This window comes from Lolium perenne, chromosome 2 (genome assembly GCF_019359855.2).
Source record: "Lolium perenne isolate Kyuss_39 chromosome 2, Kyuss_2.0, whole genome shotgun sequence".
Classification (NCBI taxonomy): domain Eukaryota; kingdom Viridiplantae; phylum Streptophyta; class Magnoliopsida; order Poales; family Poaceae; genus Lolium; species Lolium perenne.
The window spans coordinates 290,708,444-290,720,858 of NC_067245.2; the positions used below are offsets into that span (position 1 = coordinate 290,708,444).

General features: G+C 42.3%; 1 protein-coding gene across 1 annotated transcript; it reads left to right on the forward strand.

Moving 5' to 3' along the window:
- Positions 1–8,407: 8,407 nt before the first annotated feature.
- LOC127336282 (uncharacterized) lies at positions 8,408–12,407 on the forward strand. Its single transcript, XM_051363072.2, has 3 exons — positions 8,408–8,920; positions 9,608–11,770; positions 12,056–12,407. Exons 1-2 carry the CDS (start codon positions 8,541–8,543, stop codon positions 11,748–11,750), a joined length of 2,523 nt encoding a protein of 840 aa, XP_051219032.1. The 5' UTR covers positions 8,408–8,540; the 3' UTR covers positions 11,751–11,770; positions 12,056–12,407.
- Positions 12,408–12,415: the final 8 nt, after the last annotated feature.

Here is a 12,415-nt window from a genome sequence, read left to right on the forward strand (position 1 = left end):
TTACTATCAGTTGTTTCACTAGTTTGGATAATTTACTTACTCATTACTTAACTTGGTCTACATTTTCTATTAGGATATCTTAATTATCTTCATCACTTGATTTACTCCTATTGCATTCTGGATAACTCTTACTTAATCATGACATATGTTGGTACACATCTTCCAATAGGATATCTTCCTTATGGTTGTATCCTCTCTTTGGACTACCATGTATTGTATACCAACTGTGGGCTACTCATATATTGTTTTAAGGGCTTAATGGTATGCTACATACTTGAAATTAGCTAACTAACTTTACTTTATCATGGTAAGTTAGGTAAGAAATGTTGACTCAAGTGTGTCAGGATTATTCTCAAGTGAATATCCATCTCAAGTCATAAGAATTATTTGGTTTACCTAAGACAACTCCCTATAGACACTACCAATCCTATAGGTCTCCTTTAAAGGGTTTTAATCCTAAGGTCAAAGCATTTGCTCTGATACCAACTGTGGTGACCCGGCATACCACTGCATGGTGTAGTATGCAAGTCTGATATAACACCAATGAAACACCGTTCCACTAGTATTATATCGCTCAGAGTGGTACAACAGAAACATATGCGGGTCCAAGGCATGTCTATAGAATTACAACATTTACTCTGTTACATAAGATCATCACAGCCTCCTACTTTACAATGAGGTAAATCTGCAAATAAACTCCAGAAGAACGACTCGTAGTCTAATCTTATCACGAACTCTATTTGTAGAGTATTTAACTAGCTACAGAGGCTAAGAATAGATTCTCGCTAATTAGGAGCTAGGTTTAGGAAGCTAGTTCACTTCTATGGCTAAACTAGGTTTTCTCCTTGATGGATGTGGTATATGAATCCTCCGACAGTTTCCTGTCTCTTGAAGTAGTTGTTGACTCCTCAGTCTTCGAGTTGCACTGTAGATCCTCCTTTAATGCCTTCAGATCTAAGCAAGGGATTTAAGAGTGGGATGAGTACGAGCGTACTCAACAAGTTCATTATAGGAAAGAGGTGTTTAATGCACTAGCTACAGCATTAGACCAGAAAGTCTAATACCAATGCAAGTTTTCATAACCATTTCTTCAAAAGGTTGCTTTTATTCAGAAGAACTATGTCCGTCAGCCTTCACCGGTTTACTAGAACTTCATGGAGCTCCTTTCCGGTCGCGTTCGCAATTCCTTATCCCGGAACAGGGAGTGACAGGTCACGGTTCTTTACACTCTGCAGAGGTGTGTTGCTTTACCCATAAGAGATCTTAACCTTGGTGCCAACCGGGTGATCTTCCCGTCCACACTTCCTATGGTGTGAGGCCCGGTATAAGGTCATAGCCAATCATATTCCTCCGCTACCTCGCACACCCACCCTTTGTTGCAAACCCCGACCCTGGGTCCTCGCCGGTCCCATAATTCCCGTAATTTCAGGGTGGACCCCGACCACGACGACAGTGCTGGGCTCTACCATACACTCCTTCACCGGCAGCTGCAACCCATCATAGACCACATTACCGTGGGGAATTAGAGTGGGATCCCCACCCTCCGGTTGTTCCGCAAGACACAACTGCTACGGCAAGCAATGCTTTACCGTGGGGAATTAGAGTGGGATCTCCACCCTCCGGTTGTTCCGCCAGATACAACTGCTACGGTAAGCGCATCCGTTGATGTACAAGAGGTGGAAATACGATTGACTAGTCCGTCCCATTCCAGATCTTATGGTTAACACGGGTATTACGGCACAAGAATCACTGGCGACATTTGTTGTTTAATCCTAGATGGATATAAACCCTTGCAATGGAACCTCCACCATATCAACACAATCCATGGTTCCATTGCCCACCACATAGTCATATTCATAGTTATGAAAGTAGTGGTTTTGGTTTTTATGCAATAGTGATAACCATAGTACTTTGCAAGTAATTTGATAGAAATACTCAAATGACATGAGCAAGTGATGAACTTGCCTTTCTTGGCTGCAAGATTATGCAGACAAGGTCTTCGATGCGTAATAACTCCAAATTCTGAAATAGTATCATCGTCCGGTAAGGACGATGTTTAAAAGATTGGCAAGGATGCAATAATGCATAAGAATGAGATGCAATCGCTCTAAGCGTGACCTAACCCCGATGATTTAGGATCAGTGAGTTGTAATGATTGGTTTAGGGTGTGTTGCACTTTTAGAGTGATTCACATACAAGGTTCTTATTCAGGTGTGATTTATTTGGTATTATAAACAGGTAGATAATAAAGCATAATAATCAATTGAGTACACAAAGAATGATAATTGGCATAATGTTAACAAGTAAAGAACAGTGGTCAGTTTTAGTACTATATGGCATGGTTAATGATTAATTATCGTATACTTTAAAAGAATAACTTTTGAAGAACATGTTCTTTAATAAAGAACAAGTATGATAATTAGGTTGATGGGGTTCTATGGTTGACTATGGTTTCATTTAGTTTCTGGGGTAAGTATTAGATGGATCACAACATAGTTGGATTCATCAGCTACTAGGCTTGTATTGTTGAGTTAAGCCTAAACATCTGAATTACCAATAGTTGCTATCAAGGTGGTATACCTTGTTGGTGATAGCTGACTAGGGTTTATAGGTCCTTATAAGCAGGGTTGATGATGATTCTTTATTTACTTCAAAAGAATAACTTTTGAAGAACATACTTCTTAAATAATAAGAAGTATATCAATTAGGGTTGAGGTTGTCTAGGTTTTGTCATTTGATCCACTAAGTAAGTAATGATTGGCTCCTAAATAGGATGGTTCATAATTATGAAGTATTTGTAGGGTTCAGTGGACTATGGTTATGTAATGATAAATATTGGGCCTAGATGCTATTGGGGTTCATCACAATGGTGTGATGCTAAGCATGGATGAATAAGGATGATGGTTTTGACAGTAGAAGCTAGGGTTTAAACTTGGTTGATCCTACTTGATCAACTAGGTTTAGTGATATGCATACATGGAATAATAAATTGCTAGTGATAGGGTTCTACATTTTATGTGATCATGGCAATTATTTAGTTTCTATTATTGTTCTAAGTTTAAAATTTAAAGTATCATGATCACATGTTCTAACCTAGGGTTTAGGTTAGAAGCAATTTAGAGTTCACATGTAGTAATGGAACTAGGGTTCCTAATTGAATTAGGGTTTTAGGTTTCACATGAAATGATGAGTTCCTAGTTTTCTACCATATGGAATTAGTGTTGTATAATTTCTATTTAGTTCATAAGTTAATAACTTCATTAATCAAGTTGAAGTTATTAATAACTTCAAAATAAAATAATATTCAATTTGGCTTTTTATTATTTTTAAATAATTTAATAATTAGGGTAATTATGAATTAGGGTTTAAATTCCACTAATAAAGATTCAATAAATTAACAAATAAAGAAAAATAGCTTTAATGTTTTCTTTATTTTCTTACTGGTTTTTTTATTTATTTTATAAGATTTTCCTAATTATTGAATTTTAATTGAATTTAGAATTAATAAATGGGGTTTAAATAACCAGTATTAAATAATTGAATTTTTATTAAAAATAAAAATTTCATATTATATTTTTATTAGATAGAGTTTTCTATTCTAAGAATTTTAATATCTTATTTTAATTTTTCTGAGTTAGTATGAATTTTATATGGATTTACAAATTTGCAGTAATTAATGAACTTGAAATTAAAACCTGAAATGACTAAACGTACCCGGCTAATGCACCCACAGGGGCACTGACCCGTGGGCCATTGGCCAGGTCAGACACCACGTCGGCGTGGACTAAGTCCAAATCGCCACATGGCCTGGGAGCTCATGGCCGGCGGTTTGCCGGTGACGGCGCCGGAGCAAGGCTGCTTCCCAGGACGAGTAACTGCGCCTAATCGAACCACGGCACGGTGGGGAACCTAGTGGTGGCGGCGCCGCTCCCTAATTGTCACCGGAGCATGACCGGCGGCGACTTGCTGCGGCGGCGCGCACGGACCAGCGACACGGAGGCGATGCAGGACATAATCGAGAGGGATGGGGGTACTGGGAGGACCGCAAGCTCACCACGAGCGCGTTGGTGTGGTCGGCGAGGCCTGGGGTGGCCTGAGTCGCCGGCGACGACGGTAATCGGCGTCGGGGAAGACGGTGTCGTTGGCGTCGCTACGCACCGCCTCGCCTCAATTCCTTTTGCAGGATGATCAAGTCAAAGACGGCGAACACAGTGGTGGCCACGGCGAGGCTCGGGGTTTCCCCAATCGACGGCGATAGCCGGAGACTGTACGGCTAGGGTTTTGGGTTGGGCGGAAATTGAGCAGAGAGAGAGGAAAGAAGGTCAGGCTAGGGTTCGTCCAGGCTTTATACGGCTCAAGGTGATCCTCGTCACGACGTCGGGGAAGGAGGAGGCGCCAGCGCGAGGGAGAAGCGACGCACGGCTTCGCGGTGGCCTCCAGCTCTCGGAGAGGATGAGGACGAGTTCTTCCCTTTCTTTTTTTTTATCGAAGGGGTATACGGGCTGGTTTTGGGCTGGTCTGGTGGGCTGCTGCTGGACCAGTTGCTGGGCTTTGCTGTTGGGCTGCTGCGGTTTGGTAAGACAGGTAAGTCCATTTTCTCTTCCTTTCTTTTATTCATTTACTGTTTTGTAGTTCCTATTTTGTATTCTGTTTTTAATTTAAATTTCCATTTTTTTCTATTTTGCAGGTATTTCAATGAGATTAATTCCATGAAGAATTAGTGCAATGGTTATTACACACTTCCTTATTGGAAGAATGCATTTTATATTTGATTCTATTTCATACATATGGGCTTATTCAATATAGCAATTAAACATGAGTTTGTATTCTCATTTTAATTCCCTTTTTATATGAATCAACTCTATTTGGAATTAATAGAGTTGATAATCTCAACTCAAAGTATTTCAGAGTTAGTTATTAGGAGTTGGTTTCTATTTGAGAAATTGGTTGTTCACATATGATTTTATGTGAGCATTAAATCTATTAGGGTTTTATGGTTTCTATTACAAGCCCCTTGTAAAGTTAACACTATTATTATTATTGAAAGGATCTAGGGTAGGTAGTGTTCCATCATGGTTGTTCTTGGTTACCAAGATAAATAGTTGATCATTACACATATGGTTTTAACCATATAATGTAGCACAAGGTTTTTCTTATGTTGAAGAATTGAAGCATAAGATTTTAATTAGTGAGCAATTCTAGAGTTAAAAGCATATTCACCTAATGGCACATGGTTTGGAATTTAATTGTGACTTAGTTCATATTATGATCACCATAGTGATACATAAACTAGGGTTGAGGTTTAATTCTAGGTTATCGAGATGAAATGGCACCATATTGCATGTGCTAGGGTTAATCTCCCCTAACCATGATAAGGTGGTGGCTTTATTAACATTTTATGTTCTCCTTTAGTTACTAAGATATTGAGAATTAGTTTTATCTTATACCAATAGTTTGCTATTATATCCTTGATCTATTGTTAAAGTAACTAAAGTTGTTATAGTTCTTTTTATAGTTAACTTTGGTCATATGAATGGATGATTTCTCACCATATTAAGTATGGAGTTTTACACTAAGGTTTTCTTATGTTCTTAAATCTATGGAATATAAATATGGTAGGATTCTACTTATGAGCACCAAGTGATTCACAAGTTAAGGTGGAAATATAAGCATATGGTTGCTTACTAGTGATCTCCCAGTAATTTTATGTGGGGATGAGATCTACTTATCCTATTAGGGTTTATTCTCAATACCTCAAGTTCTTAGGGTTTGTGATCATCACTTAACTAATAATGATCAAGGTTTGGCTTCCTAAGGATCTCTCATTAAATGGGGTTCTCACTTCTATGATCAAGTATTGTCTTGATCAGCTAAGGTATAGTACTTATACTTTACTTTCTTGGATGGGACTACTATGGTTGCCTCTAAAGTTTATATCCCAGGAGAATACCTGAGATATTATGTTAGGGTTCTACTCAACAATAATGATATGATCATCTGATTATAAGAATAGTTCTCTCTCTCAAATCCAGATGTTGCCTCATCTATTTTTAGTGTAACTCCATAGCTTGAGTTCTCTCATATAGGAATGGTTTATTCTAGGGTTTATGGTGTACTCTTAATATTTATTTAGGTTGCTGAGCTAAAGATTCAATTGTCTAACTTAGTTGGATTAGTCCAACCCTTATTTCACTAATTCATGGATATAGTCTTATTCCACTTGGTATTTGGTTATCTCACCACTCCAAGATGAAATGGGTTACAACCCAATACTTTAGTTCAAAGATTGTCCTCTATTCATTAATAGGTAAAGCTGGAATTGATATGGATGGGCTCTCTCACTTGGGAAGGACTTCAATACTAACCTAAGGTTATTCTCCAAAGATAATTATGTGGTCACCAATATCTATGGTTAATATAAATGGGTTCTCTCTCTAGGGATAGTCTGGAATAATATTCTAGGGTTTCTCTTCAAGGGTGATGATTTGAATACTTGGATGTATATCCAAGGTTTAACTCAAGGTTTGTTATTGCTTCTTTAATTATTAATATAGAACTCTCACCTCTCTAGGTTTGATGTATAATAACATGGAATAGAGAAGGATTATATTCCTTAGTTGGATCTCCTTGTCTGGTTTCCAAAATTAAAGTAGAGTGGTATCATAGGGTTTATGGTAAGATCAAGGATTAGTGTAAGGCATGGAAAAGCTAAGGCAGTAATAGTTTCTCCATTTTATTGTTACTTGATTTGTAATTGAATTGATGTTCATATGCCATGACAAGGATTACCATATTATAATCTTTTATAAGATCAAGAAATTGATCATTGGGTAAAGTGTTGTTGTGTTGATTATTAGTTCCATTTGATCTAACCCCTTAGATCAAATCATCTCTACCCAAAACAAGGTTTTAGCAAAGTCACCTTGAGGTTTATAGCACTTGACTTGATGAGCTACTTCAAATCCACCAAGGTCAAGTGAAACTTCAGTTACTGTGACTGTTTTACTTTAAAGCGCGAAAATTCCCCAGATTTTCTATGCATGAATGCAATGCACACATCTGTTTCCTCTATTTTTGTAACCCCAATACCTGGGATATTACACCGAGATCATCGGCTATGAAGAACCAGACCTCTCTGGAGGTGTCGAAGGTGTAGACTACCTTATAGTCTACGGAACCGGGGAGGGTTCCGGTGGAGAACAAGCTTAGACCGATAGAGAGTAGTAGTAACCGAGCAGTACGAACTTCTAGTACTTAACTGCTCGTTGAAATAAATGTATAACCTAGTGAAACTTCTATATTGTAAGTTAAGATGGGTTCGCCTCGAACCCAGGAGTATCCCTCTTAGGACCCAAGAGGAGCTCCGAGACGATATGTATATTATGCTTGTAATAATAAATGAATGAGTTATGGACCTGCTATGTTCTGTTGTACTACTCTGAGGGATGTAATATTTGCGGAATGGTACTTCATGAATGTTATATCAACGACTGGCATACTACAACATGCAGTGGTATGCAGGGTCACCACATCGGCGGCGGCCGGCGTTGTTACGCGCTGGAGGAGGGGGAGGACCGTCATACGCTGCGAGTTCCCGTTCGTGCCGGAGACAGAAGAACTCATTCCAGGTGTCGTAGTTGTCGGGGAGGTACCGCTCCTCCGTGCGCTGCTCCTCGCTAAGGGTGACCCGCACAGCGTCGATAGCGGCGTCGAGCTCGTCGCCTCCCACTGGAAGCGGCGGGATCGGGACGCCCCCCCGCGCTCAGGTGCCATCCTCCGGGCACGCGGAAGTCCGGCGGCACCGGGTAGCCCGCTATGTGCAGAAATCCCGCCTCCCACTGGTGTAGGGAACGTCGTCCGAAGCCGTTGTTCGCCACGCCTTCGCTGTGGCCCGCCATTGCTCGCTGGAGGCGGATTGGGGAGAGAAGACATGGCTGGGGAGAGGAGAGAGACAACGGTGCTGAATGCGGGCAGACGCGGTAGGTTCCGCGATAAATAGAGGGAGCCGCGCGTGAATCCGAGGCGATGACGATAACTCGCCGCGTGGAAGCTACGCGTCCGGTGAAGACTGACTGGCGGTAGGCTTTTGAAGCGCGCGGAAGACGATTGGCCTTTGTCGCCGACAAGTCGGGGCCACCATCCGCGCGGGAAGTTTTTCTCGATGTTTCCCGCGCTTTCGTTTCGTCCGGAGTCCCCGAGCGCTTCCCGGGGGGCGGGGATGACCTGAGCTCGCCGGCTGACGAAAACCCAAATCCGGGTGAAAAACGAGGTTCCAAGGGGGCGACTGGACCGGATGAAAAAAAGGTCCTGAGAGACGGCTGGAGATGCTACACCGACAAGTGGGTCTCACCGAACCGTCTCGGACTACTGGGGGCAGCCTGCCTTGAGGTAAAAATATCATCCCATCGGGCCCTCTCCTTCCCCATCCCGTCGTCTTCGAATCGAATCGGGGGATCTCGCGTTCCAGCCAAGCCCCACAAAAGCCACGAGCCCAACTCGCCCGAAACCTAGGGTTTCGCCGACCGCTCGCCGGCGCCGCCATGTACAACGGCATCGGGCTGCAGACCGCGCGCGGGTCCGGCACGAATGGGTACGTCCAGACCAACAAGTTCTTCATCCGGCCCCGGACCGGCGGCCCCCCCAAGGCGCCGTTCCCCAGCTACGACGACGGTCCCGGCGCCGGCGCCGGCGCCGGGGGCCTCGGCGGGATGCGCAAGCCGAACAAGGAGATCCTGGAGCACGACCGCAAGCGGCAGGTGGAGCTGCGGCTGGTCTTGCTGAGGGACACCCTCGAGGAGCAGGGCTACACGGAGGGCGAGATCGAAGAGCGCGTTGAGGAGGCGCGCAAGGAGGCCGAGATCGAGGCTGCTGCTGCTGCCGTCGTCGCGGAGGCGGGAGGCAAGGCACCAGCAGGCGAAGGGTATGGATCTACCAACTCGTCTTATCTCTGTATTTCTCTGTATATATCTGTGTGTTACAGTTTTTGTGTGTGAAATTGCTGCAGAGTAAGTAGACCCGTGATAGATATTTGAGCAATTACATTTATGCGATTTTTTCAACTGTAAAAGGATCCTTTGTTGGTCATATAACAGTTACATCATTTTGGCAATTAGAAGCATAAGATAGCCTGCATCGTTTCTCTAGCCATGTCTCAGGGCCAGATCATGTGGCCTCGCTAGCTAGCTTATATGCTAGTACCTCATTAGCTTCTCTCGGGCAACATCTGAAAGTTATTTTACAAATTCCCTGGCAAGCTGCGCACAATGGCCAATAACAGCAGCTGCCGTACCCAACAGGAAACCTCCTTGGAGCAATTTGGTATCTCGATTTAGTGTTCAAGGTTATTTTCAAACTGAATCCTATGTAGCTAAATAGGTGATCCCCACTAACTTATTTTGCAGCACATGCAGCTGTGCAACATCATCACTTCAATTTTTATTACTCTTAGTATGACATTCTATAGCTCATGTTAGTTTGTAGTTAAATGTAATTTTGCCTGCTGTTCTTTATATATGCTTTGTTGTTTGCCCAGTTTATGTTTCTGTTTTTTTTTTGCTTTATTGGTATGATTATCATACGTTTGTGACAAACAGTAAACTCTTCTCAGGTTTACGGGCACACAGAGCCACCATGTCGCTGCACGGAAGGAGAAGCAACTTGAGACGATGAGGGCTGCTCTTAGGCTGGATGTTGTGACTGGACAGAAGAAGAAAGATGATGTGGACAGTGATCCGGAGTCTGGGGAGCTTGTACCTGGAAAGGAATATGATGGATTGGATATTGATGCTCACAACGATAGTAAGGCTTTAAAAGATGGTAAAAAGCATGCAAAGAAGGGGAAGAAGGGAAAAGGGAATGATAGAAAGGGTCACAGAAGTAGTTCTAGGAAGAGTAAGCATGGGTATGAATCAGAAGATGATTCTGAGACTGACCATGATGAGAAAAAGGGAAAGAAACACATGAAGAAATCCTTCTTAGATAGAGACGTTGATGACTATGTTCATAAGAAGACAATACATGGAAAAGACACTCGTCCTATTCCTGAGGCTGATTCAGAAAGTGATCACGGCAAGAAGACAAAACAGGCGAAACGCAGTCGTGATGAGGGAAAGAAGGTGCCTGTGAAGAGCTCTCGTCATGACGCCAAGGATGAGAAATCCAGAAGAAGCAAGTACAAGGATGATTCGTACAGTGACTCGGAGAGTGATGTGTCGTACAGTGATTCAGAGAGTGATTATGATCAGAAAAGGAAAAAATCCTCTCAGCACAGTTCTAAAGATGATAAACAAGCACCAAAAGCTAAAGAGAAGGAAGCCAATTCTGGAAAAAATGCTGATAAGCGCAAGAGGCATGATTCTGATTCGGATGGTTATGCTCATGAGAGGAAAGTACACCTTGATGCAGCGGTTGTTCGGAAGGACCATTCACATGAAAAATCTAAGAGCGACCTGAAGAGTGATGAATATAAAAGCAAAAGGTCTGTGGAAACTTCTCGACATGACTCTGAAGATGAGAAGCTACACAGCAAGGTTGATAGCCGCAAGAGGCATGATTCTGATTCAGATGGTTATGCTCATGAGAGGAAAGCGCGCTCTGATGCAGTGGTTGTTAGGAAGGACCATTCGCATGAAAAATCTAAGAGCGACCTGAAGAGTGATGAATATAAAAACAAAAGGTCTGTGAAGACTTCTCGCCATGACTCTGAAGATGAGAAGTTATACAGCAAGGTCCTTCCGAAGGACAAGAAGCATACTGACGAATACAAGAGGCCTGTGAAAACTTCTCGCCATGGATCTGAAGATAAGAAGTCACACAGCAAGGTCATTCGGAAGGACAAGTACACTGACGAATCAGAGACTGACTCAGGGATGCATAACAGTGAAAAGAAGAAAGCTGCAAAGTCCGTTCACCATGTTTCTAAAGTTGATAAAGCAGCACCAAAACTTAAAGAGAAGGAAGAGGACACTGGTAAAAATGTTGCTAAGCGTGTGAGGCATGATTCTGATTCTGATTCTGATGAATGGAAAGGACGGCTTGACACAAAGGTTAAAAAGATCTTGGAAGAAAAAAGAAGGGTGATGAGCTCAAGTGATAGTTCATTTTACAGCGGCAGCAGCAGCGACAGCAGCAGCAGTGAATCAGATGCGAGTGCTGAAAGTCAGGAGAATAGAAAATCTGGGAGAGGATTAAAGAATAGTGAAGATAAGACCTATGCTAAAAGAGCTTCTTACAAGAATGAGTCAGATGAAAGGAAAATCAGTCAAGATGGGAGAAGAAAGGATCTCAACGATCAAAGGCATAAGGAGGAAGAGAGAACAGAGAGGGAGAAACAAAAACAGAGGGAGGAACAGAGGAAGGAGTTGGCGAAGCAAAAACACCTGGATGAAGCGAGAAAGGAGTTGGAGAAGCAAAAACGCCAGGAAGAAGAGAGGAAGGAGCTGGAGAAGCAAAAGCAGAGTGAGAGGGAGGAAGAGAGACCGAAAGAGAGAGAACATGAGAGGAGGAAAGGTGAACATGGTATGGAAAGGGACTACCAAAGAGAAGTTGGAGAAGACAGATATGACCCAAGTGCAAATAGAGAAAGTGATGATGAGTACAGGGGCCGGAGGCCGCGTGAAGACTATGGTCGACACAGAACTGATAGCCGTGATCCGAAGAGGTCTAGATATGACGACTCTTATAAGCACTCAAGACCAGAGTATGAAGATCGCTATTCTAGAGATGAGTACAGAGACAGGAGGCATCGTTGAATGCAGAGCTTATCTTATATGTAAGCCTCACATTTTACCACTGTTTGTTATTTTGCATCATGGTAAAGAAGTAAATACACATATTTTTACCATTTAGTTGGTTAAGGTAGTCTTGTAGATGGTATGACATTTGGTTTTGATATACTCCCTCCGGTCTCATTTAATTGACAAGTTAGTACAACTTTGTACTAAATCCCAGTCTATTAAAAAGGACCGGAGGGAGTACTCTTTATCTTTTAGCAGTATTTGCAATCTTTTGTGTTCGTTTTTCTTCAACCTAATTATGCTCTGGTGATCCTTTGCAGCCATCTCATCTCAATTATGATGAAACAAAGGGCAGCGCTGGTATATCTTCTTGAGCAAGGACGGTTACACTGGGTTACATTGAAGTTTCAGACGTTGAGTCGCCTAGCACAAGATTTTGGCCGTGATAGTTAATTTTGGTCATCCAGCAATGAGCTTTTGCTGCAGCAGTGAAGTTTTGTTTTCTCATGTTTGTATGAACTTTGTTCCTTTTCTGTTCCGTCAAAGCTTGAGTTGTAATTTGGAGGTTGTATACTACACCAGTTGGATCATAATGCTTCAGCAACCTATGCGGGATATGTATTAACCTATGTGCCTTTTGTTTCGAGTACCAGTGAAGTACCATTGGCTGTGCACGTTGC